At 38.0% G+C, this 19095-nt stretch overlaps 5 protein-coding genes and 1 long non-coding RNA gene across 9 annotated transcripts in view; 3 read left to right on the top strand and 3 right to left on the bottom strand.

The window, feature by feature from the left end:
* Positions 1-73: 73 nt before the first annotated feature.
* Positions 74-9655, bottom strand: IntS1 (integrator complex subunit 1). The gene is made up of 14 exons (XM_066301145.1): positions 9523-9655; positions 8548-8746; positions 7324-7583; positions 6993-7268; positions 6742-6934; positions 6135-6685; positions 5679-6068; positions 4853-5328; positions 4329-4654; positions 2646-3982; positions 1999-2475; positions 1600-1857; positions 816-1546; positions 74-756 (listed from the first exon to the last, which is right to left on the bottom strand). The coding sequence occupies exons 2-14, from the start codon at positions 8711-8713 to the stop codon at positions 198-200; spliced, it is 6000 nt and encodes a 1999-aa protein (XP_066157242.1). The 5' UTR covers positions 8714-8746; positions 9523-9655; the 3' UTR covers positions 74-197.
* Positions 9193-10423, top strand: 140up (RPII140-upstream gene protein). The gene is made up of 5 exons (XM_066301151.1): positions 9193-9496; positions 9573-9738; positions 9790-9878; positions 9934-10067; positions 10117-10423. The coding sequence occupies exons 1-5, from the start codon at positions 9321-9323 to the stop codon at positions 10380-10382; spliced, it is 831 nt and encodes a 276-aa protein (XP_066157248.1). The 5' UTR covers positions 9193-9320; the 3' UTR covers positions 10383-10423.
* LOC136349538 (uncharacterized) overlaps positions 10419-19095 on the bottom strand; it is a 23011-nt gene continuing 14334 nt past the window's right edge. The window contains exon 2 of the long non-coding RNA XR_010733823.1: positions 10419-10533. This is a non-coding gene — a long non-coding RNA (uncharacterized lncRNA). The remainder of the gene's footprint in view (positions 10534-19095) is intronic.
* Positions 10874-12667, bottom strand: twf (twinfilin actin binding protein). Of its 2 annotated transcripts, XR_010733822.1 has the most exons (8): positions 12466-12667; positions 12332-12409; positions 12162-12273; positions 11941-12103; positions 11509-11890; positions 11333-11451; positions 10970-11278; positions 10874-10907 (listed from the first exon to the last, which is right to left on the bottom strand). XR_010733822.1 is itself a non-coding variant. In XM_066301150.1 (7 exons), the coding sequence occupies exons 1-7, from the start codon at positions 12488-12490 to the stop codon at positions 11135-11137; spliced, it is 1023 nt and encodes a 340-aa protein (XP_066157247.1). In that variant the 5' UTR covers positions 12491-12667; the 3' UTR covers positions 10874-11134. The 2 variants fall into 2 exon arrangements, 1 of the variants encoding a protein (XP_066157247.1); XM_066301150.1 differs by having other exon boundaries at positions 10874-11278.
* LOC136349532 (sorting nexin-7-like) lies at positions 12997-15742 on the top strand. The gene is made up of 5 exons (XM_066301146.1): positions 12997-13296; positions 13352-13624; positions 13687-13851; positions 13906-14397; positions 14448-15742. The coding sequence occupies exons 1-5, from the start codon at positions 13153-13155 to the stop codon at positions 14796-14798; spliced, it is 1425 nt and encodes a 474-aa protein (XP_066157243.1). The 5' UTR covers positions 12997-13152; the 3' UTR covers positions 14799-15742.
* The window catches only part of Megf8 (multiple EGF like domains 8), a 21253-nt gene continuing 18952 nt past the window's right edge, over positions 16795-19095 (top strand). For 2 of the 3 annotated variants that reach the window (XM_066301142.1, XM_066301141.1), the window contains exons 1-3: positions 16795-17207; positions 18284-18487; positions 18567-18781. In XM_066301142.1, the coding sequence (XP_066157239.1) occupies positions 18332-18487; positions 18567-18781 (371 nt within the window). In that variant the 5' untranslated portion in view covers positions 16795-17207; positions 18284-18331. The remainder of the gene's footprint in view (positions 17208-18283; positions 18488-18566; positions 18782-19095) is intronic. The other variant, XM_066301143.1, reaches the window with a different exon arrangement.

Here is a 19095-nt window from a genome sequence, read left to right as displayed (position 1 = left end):
CGTCAAACTGAGGATGCAAGAGAGGTATAGATACCATTACAAAGGTGTGCCTGGCAATAACGTAACGATGCGATTCAATCGAAAAACGTAAATTTTTACTCCACTCGTCAAAGATAAATATATATATATATACATATATATATAAAATTTACACCTATATAATAAACGACCGCGAAAACATACATACCTAAACTCTATCAACAGCCATACTGTAAATATAACAAGTCAATACTTTTTGTAATACTACTTGTCGTCACCAAAACGGACTTAATTCCAAGTTGGAAAACTTTCGTCAAAATAATTTTCGCATATTCCTGCATCACAGGAACCAACTCGGAAAGCTTTTCCAATAAATTCGTAACGACGTTTCCATTTTCCGAATCCAGGCACGATAAAATGGCCGGCAACGCCTCATTTGCAGCTCTAGGATTGTATTTCAACCATCGAACAATTAACAGCAACACCAAATTGCGAACATGACCGTTGGGCGACTCTAAAAGGGCGTACAAGTTTTGTGCCACATTTTCCAGAAGTTGCGGACGTTTATTGGTGATCTGGTCGATTTCCTGCAATGAATTGAAACTGTCTTGAGTCTGTAGAGCGCTTTTTAATTGTATCCAACGATCTGGGTACGATTCTGGTATTGGTGGATTTACAGATCCCACAAGGATGTCTGAGGGGGAATCTTGATCTGAAACTGGTAGAGATACACTGGAAAGCAGTGGCCGGACTGACGGATGGTTGAACTGAATGTCACTGAAAGTTATATTCTAGCTAGGGAAAATTCGTCACGAAGCAATTGTCAAAAAACTTACTTAAGAATCCCGCCATTCTTTTGCAAAAACTTGGACCCCCCTGTAACGTCATGCACCATCCAATTCAGAATGAACGTTACGATTCTTTTAACTAAAACGCTTAACTCGGACCTCTGGCCGTGAAAGTTCAACAGCGAAAAGAACGACACCAAAAGCTCGTTCGTAGTAGAATTTCCGTCTGTCTGATGAAACACATAGGGTTGCAGCAGCTCCATCAGACCCAGCACTTGCCCGAAAAGAATAAGGTGCCCTCTGTTTTTCAGCACCACCCATTCGTACTGAGCCCGGCCCTTCAATCCGCCCGCTAGCATGGGAAGATGCCGTAAAACCAGCATTGGATGGGTGGCGGCCAGTTTTCTGGCGCACAATTCTAAATCTAAACTTTTCCTCGGCCAATCTTTGCTCCTGGGAGTGGAGGATAATGCGCTTAAAAGAGTGTGAGCAATTTTATCTATAGCGCTCGAACAGTTCATGCATGATATTTCCGAGGTAGTCTCGGGTTTCAAGACCACCTCGGCCTGTCCTGCTGAAGGTAGAGACATGTAGGTCATTAGTAGAAGTTCCCTACTGTAGATATCACTTTCCGCGTCGCGGCAGAGGCTTTTTATGATTGTGGGTGCGTGTATTCCGACACATTTGAGCAGCAGCTGAAGACGAGATTCCATTTTGGATTTCCAATTTTCGGCATTGATTCGCGATTCTTCGATGATGTAATTGACAACACACGCGACCTAAAGGTTCATATAGGTCAATATCCTTAATGGTAGGACAAGCCATTGCTTACCTGTTTGTCATTTAGGTTTAAGACATCTTCAAAATGCGCATGTTTCGGAACAGCCTTATCCCGTCCTTGCCACAATTTCGTATTCTTCGTCAAAGCATTCAAGTAGTCCAGTACTGATACTGGGCACACAACATCCGAATTCTTTGACAATAAATATGTGACCAAATTCCAGAGACTTTGCCAACTAGCTCTTTGTAGAAGTAACGAGATGAGCAGAGGGCGAAAATGGAGATTTTTCTTTGAAAAAAGTAGATCCACCTTAAAATGAACTTTCCGGTTTAACCATTAAATTTACTGAGAGGCAATTTATTGAGGTTCTGTTGTAATTGGTTCGTTCTCATGGAAACCGTGGTCCTGAGAAAGTGACCAGCACCTCGATAGTTTGATCCGTAAACCCACCTGCAACTTATCGCTATCAGAACTGGCAATTTCCAGTTCCAAGGCCGCTAACCAGTCCACCAACAAACCAGTCTTTTCAGACTCCGGTTCATCGTCAAGCAACAATTTCCCCAATTTATCTCCAAAATTTTCGGGGAGGCTGAGTACGTGTTCGGATTTAATAGCAGTAATCAATGACTCGTTGTTAACAACATCCAGGAATTCTGTCATGGGCTTTAAGTCTGCATCACCTTTGACGACTTTAGATTTCAAATAATGAGACAAGACGTTGGCAGCGCAACAGTCGCTCGGCAACAATGGCAACAGCTTGATGGCAAACAGCTCCTTCTCTTGATTAAAAGAATCACTTGAAAATATTTGGCTCAATAACGTGGAAAACGAATTGTGGTCAATCATTGGGATGACCAGTAGGTGGGTGGGTACAGCTTTTATAAAGTCGAAGAGTACGTCTTTCAGCAACTTCTTGGGACTTAAGCTCTGCAAAATAAATTAGAAAACATAGGGCTCATCTTCAGCCTGGAAAAATGTGTTCACCATTATGTTAAGAAGGTCAGGATAATTTGAATTTCTTAGGACGAAAGAAATGAGTTGCGTCGTCATTTTAGAGACGCCGAGATATTTAAGAAGAAATAAAACACAAAACTCACCTTGATCAAACTTAAAATAATTTTGTCCTTGTCTCCCTTGAAATGCGGATTAAACAACAAGCTCAAATTATCCAAGATCGTCTTTTCCGTATGAGTTACGACATTGCCGCTTTGAGTCATCACAGGCAACGCCCCTTTATTCTCCACATCAACTGCTACATCCATCTCTTGCGATGGAGGCAACTGCATTTCTATAGCTTTCACAAAAATATCTCCCCCGACTGCTCCCCTTTTATTCTGCACTTCTACCAACTGAATCATGTAGGTTTTATCCAAAACTGAATCTACCACCAGCTTTTGATCTAATATTGTGGCCTTATCCAAGGTATTCAGAAGCTTGCTTATGGAACTTGTAGGTATGCCAAAAGACTGGATAAAGAGCACCAATTTCGGAGGTTCGAGTTTCTCAATTGCCGCATCGACCAGCCTAGGAACGTTCGATCTGATCATCCTCAATTTCATCCAGTCGGGTAAATAGGAAGTAGTTTCTGACGTGTCCGGAGAGTAGGCCCGTGGATGGTCCATGTTGACGGGAAACCACACATTAAGCAGCGCATTGAAGGGCTCGAACATCCCCAAAGGGCCGTAGGTTAAGAGCACTATAGAAGCGTGTATAACTAAAGGTTGCATGGCGCATTGCTCCCCAGTGCCCCATGAAACAATCACATATTCATTGTTATATGATTGATGCACGCTATAAGACTCCTCCACATTCTCTTTGGCTTTCGTGGTGTAGAGCCCGAACAATTGCAGTAGATTTTTCAATGTTGCATTATCCTCTCCTGGCAAAACATACGAAGCCACACTGTGCCGCTCGATTATTACCGAAGACAAGTCCGTAATTAAATCATTAAGGTCCGAAAAAGATTCATAACAATCTTGAGTGCCCAAAAAGTTAATGTAGCTCGATACTATCACAGGATTGGTCTCGATTTGCAAAGCTTGCCGGAGAAACTGCACCAAAACCGGTTTAATTAACGCGAAGTGTGCGAAATGCTTTATGTACTGAGACAACCAGTTCGAGTAACCATCAGCTCCAACGTCAGAGTCCTCGGAAGGAGACAGGATCAGACCTAATCCTTTCGTGGCCTGCACTCTGCTGGCGCCGTGATCTGAGGTCAATCTCCGAAAAAGATATTCCAGTACCTCGCAAGCAGACTGCGGATCGGGGCCGTTCACTACCCCCCTTAAATGGGCTAAAAGCTGCCCGTGCTTTGTAAGTTTTTCTGCAGGCGCCGTAGACAGCAAATATTCGCACAAACACTGTACAGGCAGGTGGGATAAAACTCCTTCGGAGCTGTGGACCAGTTCGGCCAGCCAAGGCATGTGAGCTGTACCTTAAAATGAGAATTCGAAAATATAATTTACGCGTTCACTTACGTAAAAATATAATAACACAATGATGATAATAACAACAATTTTTATTTTAAATTCTGAATAGCCTTTTTGTGTTAATTCTATCAAATTTAAAGACGTTTGTACCCCCAAGAAGGTTAATACGAAGTGTCTAATAATATGCAGTGCCTCGGCTTTTCCATCCCAAAGCTGGCTTCAATACAAACACCCTGCACATCCATAAAATTGAAATCATAATATTTTTCATCTCTGTGTCGTTTTTGAAGAAAGAACCTTCATTCAAGCAAGTTTTTTTCCGCAATTGAAGATGAGCAAAAAGGATCTTACCTCCTTGACGAGACATGATATCGAGCAGAAAATCCGGATGCCTGGATTTGCACAATAAGTGTCCAAGCCTGTGAGAATTGTTAAGCGTCTGCAGCTGATCTAACACTGGAGGAGGAGGCCTTCTGGCATCCCCAAAGGGATTCAGTTCCATTAACTGCGGCAAAAGCAGGCTGGTTTGCTCATTGATTTCTGCCTTCGTACTGGCTGCGGCCAAATGAGATTCAAATTCGAGGATAGTTTGTTTTTCTAAAGCTAAAACTTGCAGCTCTTTACTAGCAAAGTCTTCTTCCACGGATATCATTGTAGGCGGAGGGAATTGAAAGTAACTAAAATATATTTTTAAAGGAGACTTTAAACTAAGGCGGTAGACCACATCCAGAAATGACACTTGAGTGTGACGTCGCGTTCAAGCACTACTCACTCCAACTCTTGACACACCTGTCTCGTGTATTTAAATGAGCAGGAAACATTGGATTCATACGCACACTTAGGTGTCGTCTCTGAATTAAGATATTTGCACGTACTTTGTGATGCACATTTCCATAAACATTCTCAAAGTGGGATATTTATTCCAAGCCAAACTTCCGATGGCTAAAGGATTGTGCGCCGCCAATATCAGTAGCATCAACCACACTTTCCAATACATGTTCGAAATGGCCAATTTGGGTGGCAGATATCCGTGTGGCAGAGTGATATTTTCGGGATAATTATAGCTACATAAGTTAAAGAAAAAGTCGAGAATTTCCACCTTGTCCACTAGCAAAGTAGGGCCGCAGTCTTGAGGCAAGTTTGCCGCCCTTTTAATCAGCTGTTCAACGATGTCGGTAATTTCGGTGGGCGTAATGGGATGTTCTTTGGATATTCCTATTAGCAGGATGCGTAGCAAGGTGGCTTGCAAGAGGGGCACCTCACTTGCTAGTCTCAAGAAAAGGTTGCGTTCGTTTTCGCCCGGCCATGAGTCTACCTTGTAATAGTGTTCCGATTGTTCCAAAAATAAGACCTTAAAAAACATTCGTGTTTTGCCACTGCTTCTTCACCAATTAAATGAAATTTTTTATTGATTGGTCACAATACATGAGACGTCTTTGACACCGAAAATCATTGCTGTAGAGCGACTACTCGAGCGGCAATAACTTTTCAAAGTTTGTTCATTTTGTATGTTTTCCGAAGTTATCGTGACTTCAAATAGGACTCTACTACGACTATGGTTTTTTTTCAATTAAGTTGAAATTATTTAATGAATATATTCCCCAATTAACCAAAAGTAGGGCGTTAAAATTGATGAGAACTGGAGTACTAGCACCAAAGAACTGTAAATATAAGTTAAACCACTTTTCTCGTAATACGCACCTTCAATAAGGCGTGATGAAAATCCGGAACACTCGGTCTAAACACTCTCAAAGCCGAGTCTTGAAGCCACGTGACACATTCTCTCTGGATATTGGAAACTTGCATTTTAAATGCTTTTAAAACCGAAACGTCTCGTTTGCTTTGCGTGGCTGCATCTCGCACTTGTGGACTGACGCATAACAGCATGCACATCGACACCAAGTCGACTAGAGACAAGAACATGCGTTCTCTGAATTCGTGGTCTCGTATGGCGGGTATCAAGTCCTTTCTTTCGCGCAGTAACGAGTGAACTACACTTAAAAGATTGAAATCGTGACGCAGAACTCTGTTAATTTCCTTGAGAAGCGCGCGTAATGAGCGCAAATAGTCGTCTTTGTTCAGTAAGAGTTCCTGAAATGTTTCAAAAGTAAAGACGTGTCGTAGGTTTATAAAAAAAGCTTCTTGATGATTACTCACCAGACAAATATCTGCCAAAGCATCGGCGGCATGATCAGGCTTAACTTGAAACAATGCTCCAACCACAATCAAATTATTAGGATTCCTCGCGTTGCTGAGCTCGTTGTAGATGGTATATTTCAATAAAGGGTATAAATTTTCCTGGAACGACACTACCATTTCTCTGAGGCAGTTATTGAAGTAATTCACCATCGGTTTGTTCTTCAAACGCAGCTTGCTCAATTGCGCTATAACCTCCACATCACGCTGAGAACTGGCAGAACAATTGTAGCATAGATATGCTAGCAACTCCTGAGCGGGTTTCATTAATTTGTGGTTGTGTAACCAGGCTTCGATGCGAGACACGCCTATTATCCTTATTTCATTCAAACCGCATGCAGTACTCAGTAGACGAACGAAATTCTTGCTAATAGTTTCTGGTTGCTGCCTGCGAGCCAAGAGCTCTTTGATAGCTTCTAATACTATTTGTTCCACTTTCTCTTGCGCGTGAGTGTACCTTGGAACGGTTTTTATATGCCAATTTTCCACCAGTGCCTTTTGCTCATTTGCAGCTGGAAAAATTTTAATAACTTAATACAATAGTTTTGAATCTAGAATAAAAACTTACAATCGTCATCGTCTAAACTGTTGATGGTCAATGGGCTAGAAGTATCTCTAGCTGCAGTTGTCCAAGTTTCTAATTTTAAAAGAGAGGAAGGTGGTGTTTTGGTATGAAATGCTGTAGTTACATTGTCTATGAATGGTTTGGCAAAAGGGCTGTCAATGATGATTCGGTCACCTATTGCATCTTCCACATACATCTAAGAAAATAATAATAAACTATTGTATTATTGGTTATATTTTGAAATATGTTTATACCTTGATAAATGCCTCTGGCCAGTCATCCTTATCAGCAAAGGTATGGCATATTAAATTGAGAAACAGTGGGTTAATGTGGATATTATTTTTATGCACTCCTTTTAAGCCTGCACTAATATCTCTTCTTAAAACATTAACCATTGCATTAACTACATGCTCGCTGACAAAAATATCTGGCTTAAGACTAGCAACTGATAATAGAGTTGACCATACCATCTTGCATGGCTTTGATTTTATTGCTCGCAACCCTTTAATGACACCCAAAACATAGCCAATCTAAAATTATAAACACTGACATATCTCATATTGTGTGAAGTGTACTGAAACCTACAGCTTTGTCCACATTGCCTAATTGAACATTTTGCAAAACTTTGTCAAAGACTTCTCCAATTTCACATTCAATGGCTAAACCTTCCCAAGGTTCCACACTGGAGGATCCACCAGCCATACGGTCAATTGGTAATAAACTTGAGCAAGCAGCTCCTCCTATTCCGGGCCTAGATACACCTGGTATACTGACTTTGATTTTTTTTGAAGGAGGAACCGCTAAACTTGCTGAACTTGCATCTCTTTTAAGTTTATCAACAGGTGCTTTAAAAAATAAATTTACCCACCATTATGATTTGTACATACATATATACCTGGCACGCACAAGGTCCTCTGGTGGTATGGATTAGATTAACAAACTGTATCAGTGTTTATTTAAGATATAATTGCCTCTGTACTTTAGGGGCCTAATAGAATATTTGAATTTTAAAAAGTTTGCATATTTAGGAGCACATGGAAAATGTTGAGCAATGTATTCATTTATTAGCAAATTTAATGATTTTACCACAGCTTTGGTCGTAAATTTTAATATAAAACTGACTACTCCATCCACACTGGAAAAAAATTTATTAGGTAGGGCGATGATGACGTAAAAAAAAACTAGGATCATTCAGTTTAAGGCAAAAGGTGGGAATGTCTGAGTGTGTAATAATCTACATATTGAGAGTGTCTTCAGGTTTTGGGAAGTTATCCAGAAAAATATTGGAAATTTGAAGTGGACATGCATACTTTTACTCTATATACAATATATATGTATCTCCTACCTTTAAAATATGTTGAACTTGTTTAAGGGTATCTATTCAGCATAGTAATCAAAAATTACTGTAATATGGATATTAGATGTAACGTCAATAGTGACTATTTTAGAAAAAATACTATCCACGTGTTATATACAGAATAAGCTCCTTTGAAGAATGACTCAGTAAATTCAAAGCGTTTTTCATCTTTAAACATTTTTCTGGGCTTCTGATACTGTAATATCAGTTGATACAGATTTCAATAAATGCAATGCACTGATTTCAAACAATCTGTCAGTCCAGTCCATACTGGTGCAGATTTACGAGTGCCACATATAACATAAGTCCCACAGAAATAGCTTCCACCCATAGCTTAATCAAATTTTATTTTGAGTCTTTAGATATTTGCAAATATGGTTTTACATTTCTCTAGGGCCCTGCTGTTAAGTGTGAAGCCAAATGTTTCCTTTAGAACGAAAGAAATTACTTACCAGCACTTGATGGTCCTGTTGAGTTTTTTGGTAGGGGAATGGCCCTTTTAGGATCATCCCTAGAGGTTCCTGGTTTCGCTCCAAGGGCGATAAATGAATCCGGTAACTGTTGAGTAATTTTGGCTTTAGGGCCTCTGGTACCCTGGGTAGATTTTGTGCGGTCCATAGTCAGAAAATAACGGTTGTTACAGATAGCCCCCTAACCAATTAATGAACGAATTTGTAAACATTTAATTTATCTTAATTGCTAATTTTTGCAATTTTATTATAAAATAAATTGGTCTTAACGGGGAACGGAAAAATTAAAAATTGTAAACAGCAGCCAGTTAAAAAAACAAATGAAACAGGTCTGACAGTGACATAAGTCACAAACGTTCCAAAATGCATCGCCTGATAAGTTATTAGTCCTTTTATCTGCAGCTAGATCCCTTGGCAGGAACGGAAGGATATTATTTATTCAAAAATTATTTGGTTCTTTAAAATTAAAAATAATAATAATAACAGAGGAATAACAAGTGAAAGCACTAGAAGTAAGAAAAGTTTAAAATTATCTATAAAGCATTCCTATAAAAACAAAATGGCGGACTCTTAAAACTCCCAGCGACGTTGCCATATTTTTTAACTAGACTTGATCAGAAAGGACATGAATGCAAAAATTTTGAGGTTATGTCACATCTTACATCTTCAAGATACATATTTAAAAATTTTTGTTAATGTGATTTAATTAATTGCAAAGTTCTATTTAAAGCTAGTTAAAGTTTAAACCCGCAAACATGAGTGTTCGTGCGTGCAGAGGCCCCATAAAGTACGGTTTTCTACCATTCTTGTCTGAACTCTGGAGTAATGACAAGTTGGTGAATGCAACAAAAACAGAACAAATGTCAGCACTTGAACCAAGTATTTCATCCGAAACTGGATGGGACCGTGTAAAACAAATGTTTCAGTTTGAGTAAGGGGCAAATAACACTAACATACCTTTATTTTACATGTGTCCAAATAACGTCCTTAACAGGGATGTTTTTCAGTGAATTTGGCAATATCACCCAAGAATTTCACACTGTGATACAAGCTGCCTCAATGAGTATGTTGATTGGAGTGATATATGGTGGGACAAGGCAAGGCCGGCATGCCTATGAGCAATTCATAAAAAACAATGAAGCAACAACATTTCGTACACCTCTTGAGGCAAAGGTATGTAAATTTTAAGATCTCAATAAATAAGCTTTTAATGTGATTCTACAGAAAAAACTCCAAGATGCTGTAACTGTTGGATTTGGCAAAGGTTCATTCAAGTGGGGCTGGAGGTTGACTTTGTTCACCACTAGTTTCGTGTAAGTAGTTCAGTATTTTAAAAATTTTCCAGAACACTAGATAAATTACTTCCAGAGGTGTATCCACTCTTATACAAGTCTACAGAAATAAGTACGGGATATTTGACTATGTGTGCGCAGGAGGGATAACTGGGTCTTTATACAAATTTAATATGGGTCCTAGAGGCTGGATTGTTGGAGGAGTTTTAGGTACTGATATTATTAATAAATTATTCAAAAGTAAACAAATTTTTTGCAGGATCAGCATTGGGGTTTATTTGTGGTAGTGCCACAATGGGCATTTTATATATGACAGGGTTAACAATGGAAGAAACTAGATACTGGCAGTCAAAATTTAAGAATACCCGTGATGAACACTTCAGAAAAGGAATAGAGAAGATACGTGAAGCGGAAGATTTAGCAGTATTGAAGATACATAATGATGAGGTGGGGGAAGCAGGAAAAAGTTTAGATAATTTAGAAGGGCAAGATAATAGAAAGCATATTATTTTAGTCCCAAAGTAATGTTGTGTTTTTGTTTGTAAATAAAATAATATGAAAAACTTTGTAAAGTATTTACTTGAACAGAATTGGTCGCCCCCTCCTCTCTGAGTAATATTCTTCTTTAGGTTTTCTGATTCCTTTGTTTGGCAATTGTTAGATACATGGTCTCCTCCTGAAAACACAATTAGCTTACTGATTCTTTAGAGATGGTGATAGTGGCGAAATAGATCGAAACCATCATGTTAATTCTTATTGCGTGTGTAACCATATAAGGAGTTGAGTTCTCTCCTCTTAATGTTCTTTTGGGGATCTCAACTTTCTCTCTGACATTAAACTTTTGCCAAGTAGTTAGATATCTTTAGTGTTGGTTTCATGAAATCCATATGATAAAATCTCATCTGACCTTTTTCTTACTACTTTGTCCAATATAACGCATATTTTGCTGTGCACATGTGGAAGTATTGTTTATATGAATATCACCAGTAAACACATACATAGAATAACAAATACAATTCAGAAATCAACTGTTTTGTATTTACTTTCAGGCTAAAATAAGTAAACTTAAATCAACTAAACTTTCAAATGGATTTGATTCAATTAGCTTTCACCTTAATAGTAACCATTAAGAAACACACTAGCTGGGCATAATATAATAGTAGAAAAATACAATAAAGCTACAACAGCAAGAACATGGTCATATTTGAGCGCATATAATACTTCACCACTTCAATAATCACCAACAACCAGTTGCTGATTTTATCACTTCAGAGTTATTACTGATTTTTTGTTAGTCGTTTAGGTCCTCTGCTAGGAGGGCCTTTTGGCTTGGCAAATTTGGGTTTATGCATATTATTTGTTGGATGCAGTTCTTCATATAAAAATTGTTCTGTTAATTCTGAAGCAGTGTCAATTTCAATCTAGAAAAATTAAGAAAATTAAATTATGGAATATGAAAATAGGTGTTTTTATGCCTTCTTATTTATATCCAAACCTAGACTGGTAATGCTGACAGTGAGTGGGTTTTTGCAGCTGGAGTACAACATTCTCTCTTTGACTGTGCAATTGTATCCTGGCATAGAATATATAAATACTTAAATGAAAAATGTCACTTGTTATATAAAAACTCATCAAGTACAAGTTCAGTTACCAATGCTCTCTACATAATTTCCTTCGTATGTATGTTTAAATTTGTACAAATGATATCTTCCCATATCTGAAGGGATCTTTGAGGGCAATTTTTCAATAGAAATGTTCTCTGCACAAACCAGGTGAATTGTTTCTTCAGGTATATCAATTCGCAACTGCAAATAATCGTAAGACCCCCTGGCCATATCTGCAATAGCTTGTTGAGCTGCCTCTGTTAGAGGAAATGCCACTCCACCTAGAGTTTGTTGTTTTGTGCTGATACTAATTTCAGTGTTAACCTCTGTTTTTCTCAGCTCTTGCATTTCCTCCTCTCTCATTGACAAAGGAGCAGGAGAGGCAACACTTTTTTTATGTTTTTTGTAACCTGCTAAAGTCACTTCAGACTAAACCAACGAAAAATCAGCAAAAAGTCTCATTTTAACCATTGACTCACCAGAGATGTACCATGTAATTCATCTTTGATTTGGGATGTGCCAAATTCCTGCTTTAGGGTGGCTTTAGTGGATGCATAGAGCATCTTTTGACGAACTGCAGCCGAATCTGGGGACCAGCTTATGAACAGCCATTCGTATCCTAGGGAATTCTTATTGTCTAATCTAGGAAGGTTAAAATTATGTTGCAAGTTCAATTAATCCCATTGGAAAATTATGGAACCTGTACAAGATGTAACAAGGCTGGTTTTCTTCGATCAAAGGTATCACATATTTATCATAATCTTTCTCCCAATTGTGTTTCTCGTTGTGTTGGTCCTTCAACACCAATTGCTCTGCCACAATAGGCGTTTTAAAAGAAGTTAATGCAGACCAAAAAAAAGTAATACATACCGTTCTCTATGGAAACTTTGAAAACCCTGACTTTACCATCTTTGCATTTTGAGAAAAACCTTTTAAGTTCTTCGTTGGCTGAAATCGATCATGTCCCACTAATAATAACCGGGCTATAAATTAAAAATTCTTACCTTTTATGCCCGTTTGGTGCGACATCGTTCCAGAAATAAAAAAAAGTAGACTGCAGTTTTACGCCAACAATAAAGCTCTATAAATAAACGTTCAGACGAATTTTTGAGGTTGTTTTTATAGTACTAAACTTTGATTTTCGCGTTATTTGTGTTTATTTTCTCAGACGAATGTTGGTTTAGGTACACTACACTTCAAAAATTTTCAAAAACTCTTATTTTTTTTTACGTGGCGAGCACTGACGTAAACATGTCACTGTCAGAATCAATTGTTTTTAGAATGAGCATCGCCAATTGCGGTTTAATGATATTAGGGAGCGTTCGGCTGGAAAGCGCGACCACAATTTCGGGGCTTATTTTCAATAATTCATCGAAAAATTCTCTACTAAATGATCCAGTCTTCGTTTCAATTTTAACCGAAATAAATATGTCTTTTAGCCGCCCTACTCGCGCCGTTGCCGTACTTTCAATTTCATTGAAAGAAAAACTTATTTTCATCGTCAAAAATCTTTAACCTAGAACTGTCACTGTCAACTGACATTGGGTGATAAACACAAGACGAGTAAATAAAAACTTTCAAAAAAATGAAAAATTAAAAATTACACGATAAGAAGGCAAAAAGGCAGTCCTTTACCTTGTAGTATGAATAAATAACTTAACATCACAACTCAAAATAGTCACATCTCAAATATGGAAAGTAGCAGCTCCGCCGTCCTTAAAGTAGTCTCAGAACCCAAAGAAGTCTCTCCATTAGTCTTAAAAGAAAATTCCAAGGACTTTGACCATTTCAGTGTGTGCAGCGGATCAACCTTTGATAACGACAATAATTCACTAGTAACGCAACTGTTTTGCAAGTGATAATTGCTTGAGACAACAATTTATTTTGTAGGTACTGTCCCCGAGCATTGAAAGCTTTTGGAGTATACATGATATTGAAAATTTGTCCGAGCTCAACATGGACGAGAATTCAGATCTGTGCGTTAAGATTGATAATCCAGAGAAGAATCTGGAAACTATGGAGACTTACATTACATTCCGTGTCACTACTCGAGTAGCTAGGATAGAGTTTCCTAATCATGAATATGTGGTAAGGAGGAGATACAATGATTTTCTCTGGCTGAGGCAAAAGTTAATGGAGTGTCATCAATTTTGTATTGTACCTGTAAGTATTCAATGTCGTTTTCTACTACTAATTTTATCATTTATGCTCAAACTTATTACTAGCCACTCCCAGGAAAACATTCACTAATAGGGCAGCTAGATAGGTACTCCAAAGACTTTATTTTAGCAAGGATGAAATCTCTTAACATATTTATAGCGAGGATTTGCCAACACCCCATCCTCAGTTGCAATGAGAATTTTAAAATTTTCCTTACTGCTTCGCCCCCCGTAAGTTTATAACTCAAATTTTGTTGATTAACCACTGCCTATCTCTTCTAAAAGGACTTTGCTACATATAAGAAAAAAAGAAGCTCCATTACAAGTAGCAACGGTAATCTAGCAACAATCAGCCAAGGAAATTCTTCTCATTCCTTTTTGAAAAACCGACACATAGAATTTGATAAAATGAAATTGTACCTTCTAATACTCACTGATAAACTAACTGCCATAGAACGAATATCCAGTAGAATTAACAAAGAACACACAGATTTAATATCAGAGTTAAACATTTACTATCCTATATTCACTAAATGGGCCAATTTGGAGCCCCAGCTGTGCACAATGTTGGAGAATATTGGGAATGCTCACGAAAGGAGCATGGCTGCACAAAGTGCCTTAGTTCATTGCTATAATGGCGTTATGGGAGTGCCTATTAGAGAGTTTTTGCAATACATTGAGGTAGTTCAGGAAACGCTAAAGAAACGGGAGTCTTATCAGTATACATATGAGTCATCGTTGGATGAGTTGAATAAGAGGCACAATGAAAAAGACAAGGTTTGTTATGTAATATTGATTGTTTTTGACCTATCATTTCTGTTCTCTAGTTACTAGCAATGTCCCAGGATGGACCGGCTCAAAACTCGAGTAGTTTCACTATATGGAAACAAACAAGCAATGATGACAAACTAGAAAAACTAGGTGCGTGCATTCCGCAATTGCTTAAGAAAGTGGAAATGTCGCAAGACAGCCTGGAAATGGCAAATGAATGTCTGCGTAGCGACCTTAACGGCTGGCAACCAGAAAAAAAACAATGCATCAAGAAAATCCTATTGGATTTTGTTAATAAGCAGATAAATTACTATGAAGCCAGCGTTAATGCTTGGGAACATGTTACAAATGAAATGGTAGTTGATCAGGGATCTGCAAGAAAGCAGAATAGCGCAAACGCTAAATGATACAAGAAATGAGTTTTTTTTCGTAAAGTTTAAGTTTTGGATCTCTTTTACATTCCAATAATAATTTATTGTTCATCGTTATTTATGTTTAACAATAGAGCAGTTGAAGGGCAAGTTTACCTTCTGATATAAGCGAAAAATTGTTTATTTATCTCCGCTTGTAACTCAAGCAAATATACAATTTTACTCTCAAAGTGATATGTTTATTAGATTTTGTTTAATTGCGTTATTTGTAAAGTTGGTTAGCCCAATCATCATTACTTCTATTTCGTCGTTACTGTTTATGATTTATATAAATAAATACGGGTACCTACCGATTTCTATTAAATTTTTGAACGATACAATCGGATATTAGTCCCAGTTTTTGAAACGTTTATATAAGAATAGGATGCGACACATAATTGTGGAATATTGTTATAACTTTCTTATTTTAGTAAAGGGAAGTTTTGTATGGAAATGGAAAATCACATTTTATATAGAACGTCGGCTTTCAAAAAGAAGAAACTCGATATTTTCGATTAAACGGCCAGAACGAGGTCTTGCTAGTACGGCTTATTTCACTTGCTGTGGCATTGCTAAATGGCAAGTTGTTCCTCCAAGTGGAGCCCTTCAATCAGAACATAAGTTGGAGAGCGTAGTAGTGATAGAAGAGTTTTCTGCGCGTACTTGAGGGGTACAACGCTCCATGACAGAATTTAGTACCTTTTTATTTTGAAATAAAATTTTACTTTTGGCAATTTTCAAGGAAATAACAAACTTATAAAAATATTCCAACGCTGGGTATGCTCCCGCGCACTTTATATTACGTATTATGGTATAAAAATAATAATTCTCTTCATATACTCTTTATTGTAAATGTAGAATATATTTACTGTTATTTCTTTAAAAATGATTTGGTTTATGTAAGTTTGAAATCTCTGATAAATACATTAAATCAAAACTTTTATCGTTTTATTTTTACGCTCCGCACCGTTCCACTTCATAAGAACGTTTCCAGGAGATGTGGCGAACTCAACTCTGTTTATATTTGTTAATGTGAAAATCGCAGTTCGGGAGGCTGCTTCGCTTAGAAATTTGCTGATGTCCGACCGGGAAATCCAACATTACCTGATATATGTAATGTTGCTAAGCGAGGCAACCTTACGGGACTTTAACGTTAATAAACGTAGACACGTGAACATTTTCGAGAAAGACCGCTCTGGTAGCAAACGTGCTACCTTACGAAATGCAATATCTAGTCTCATATCGAGGCATTTGAAATATTCTTTGCTAAATATACAGAGTCACTGCTCACAAGGCTAGCAATGGTAAGTATTGATTATTCACTGTGGTAATCAGACCGAGGGCGTCCCACGTACATGCGGTTTTGTGACTAGCGATACATGAAAACCTGGTGCTTGCGTTAAATACCAGTTAGCATCAACACCATTTCGATCGAGAAGATTAAGTAACCAGCGAGGCCAATTTCGTTCTTGGCGATCGCCATTAACGTTTGACTTTTCTCGGGGACGCCATCTTGGATTTTAACGGTTTTGAATTCAGCTTTTGCTTCCAACTGTGCTGATGAACCGTCATCCGATGCATGCAAGACTAATTACGATGATGCATTGCGTAGTGCATTGTCGTAATTAACCGTGCGGTTTAGCGCAAATATCGAAAATCCCGTTTTCGGAAACGGTGCCAAGGTCCGGTCTTTCGATGGAACATTTTTGACGGTGCGACGGATCGACGTCCACCCGACCAGCGGAAATTAATGTGTAACGTTAAGGTTTAATTACCTCCAGGCCCCATCCGAGAATCTCCATCCCACGCCACATTCAGATTAATTTCTTCCAAAAGCGAACGAGACAAGCGGCTTACCCGATCGGCTTAAGACGACGCGAGCCTAGCGAAGCTTAGAGGAACGCGCCCGAGTGCGCCTGCTCGGCGATCGTCACTTGTCACTCCCGACAAGTGCAAGTTTTTGTTTATTATTATTATTATTTGTATTTATTGTAATGTTTAATAATAATAAAAAGAAGTGTAGGGAATACTGAGAGAAGAGCACAAGAAGACGTTTAGAAGGACACAACGATGTATCAGAGGCAGTTAGAGTTTTTATTCAGGGATAATTATTCTTGAGAAAACAATTGACAGTCATTTAATGAATTTCAATTCAAACAGCATTAACAATTATTTGCTTAAACTTAAATGTTTAATGCAGCCACACGTACAGACCGTCGGGTTTGAGTATCAACTCATCAATTTCCTCTAATTGTTATTCTTTAAATCAAATCAATTCAGTTTTGATCAAAACCCTTCAAATTTTATATTGTAAAACTGTTATCGGGAAAAAACTGCTTAAATGGTTCTAAATTTTCAATATTGCTTCCGGAACTGGATATTTCACCTTCATGGGATGCTATGGTGGTAAGTGCAATTTGTTATTTATTAGTTCATGCTACCACATCTACAAATGACTCATGCGAGATCTCAAGGCAAAGGGCCATACAGTGCCTTTTTTCAATCCGCAACAGCATTTTACATGGTGTAATTTTAACTGGCACGTTGAGGCCTGTTTTCTTAGAGTGATGAAACTCTCAGAATTAAATTGGCATAATCACTTGTTTGGAGCCCCGGTTAGCTGCAAATGAAGGCCATTGGGAACGATAACTCTGAAATAAGCCCTGCAATATGCACTTTGTCTATAAAGGGTGCTTTATGATACGTTTCTAGCATCATAACCTGATTCATTACCATTCAGAGGCAATAAAGTAGGGGCATTTTTAATCCTAGTATAATAAAGCAGAGAAGGAGTATTTATCGTGGATCTGACAACGACAGAGCTCTTTTAAATTGTCTTAAAACAACATACCTCTGTTGTCCTTCACATATTTACATGACAAAAAACGTACAGTTTCATTTGAAAACATTTATCTGCAAAAGCAGACTTTTACCCAAGTAGTGCAAGTCAACAATAATCTCAAATGTAAATCTGTTTACAAATGTTTGAAGGATATTCAGCATGTTTCAAAGGAAATTATTAATGTGGCTGTGTTTCGAATTGCAAAAAACTTTCTACTAATTCAACCGTCCCTTATCGAGTTGTGTGGTCAATATGAAGTCTTTCCAACATTAATACTTGGGTGTTCCAGATAATGAGCAATAAATAATTGCCGCCAGTACCTCAGGGTAGCTAGAGTTCTTGGTTGAAATGTGAATATGAGATATAAATATATCAAAAACTCTTGAGACGGAACGAGACAATCAAAGAAAAAAAGACATATATTTCAGCCGATCAGTATTCAAAGATACAGAGCGACATCATTTGTCTAACCATTTTTCCACATCCTTCAGCATATTATTGAAATAAACCAAATTTAATCATTATTTTGAAACACCTTACTTAAATAACGAAGTCTGCGTTTCAGAGCGTGTTTATCCTGAATATTTAAAAATGTCCATACACCAAAAAAGGGAAATGATAAGAACTGTTTTCCTTCTAGATTTGATGGGTATAATCAACAATAATCTAAACCTATAATACTTTCATCATGAAAGAGCCTCGCCCCATAAGTCTTTTCCTGGGAGTATTAATCTGGGGTGGAGTGGCAGTGACACAGCCAGGGCCATGCGATCGTAGCAGAAGGGTTCTTAGTGCTCAAAGAGGTGTGTTGAGCACGGGACCTGCAGGAGCTAACTATACACAGGTAATAAAAGCCATATTACTGTTTTCTACGTCGTATAGTTTCGGAGATGGGCTAAGTTTACGTAAATTTTCTGTTTCAGGATAGTCATTGTGAGTGGCTTATAAACTCCAACAGTTCAACAGAACGCTTTATTTCTCTAACATTCCGAACCATGGGGACTGAGTGTGCTTATGATTACGTGTTTGTGTATGATGGATCTTCTTTTGCGGCCCCACTTTTAGGCAGTTTTAGTGGACGCACCGCTCCACCAAAAGTCACCGCTTCATCTGGCAGCATGCTATTACTTCTGTACAGGTAAACGAAATAAACAGTTACCAAATGTATCTTCTTCGCGTGTTTATACACCCAAAATGACGAAAGTCCAATATGGTATAATTCTCATAACTAAAGAAACGATATACGTAATAGTTGTTAAATTATTAATGCATTACGGCTGTAATTTGGTATGAATAATACTTTCTAATGTTAATCACGGCTTCGGCTAAGCGTTGCCTGAAAACTGCAGGAATGCAAAATACGTGAGCAACGTTTTATAGTCGTCGCTATACTATAATATAGCTCTCCTAGCAAACGTTAGCTTAGGAAGTATAACAGATAAACACATGTCG

The sequence above is a fragment of the Euwallacea fornicatus genome, chromosome 38, assembly GCF_040115645.1.
Source record: "Euwallacea fornicatus isolate EFF26 chromosome 38, ASM4011564v1, whole genome shotgun sequence".
NCBI classification, from domain to species: domain Eukaryota; kingdom Metazoa; phylum Arthropoda; class Insecta; order Coleoptera; family Curculionidae; genus Euwallacea; species Euwallacea fornicatus.
The sequence above is the reverse complement of the archived record's forward strand: the minus strand, read 5'-3'. Positions and strand labels throughout refer to the sequence as shown.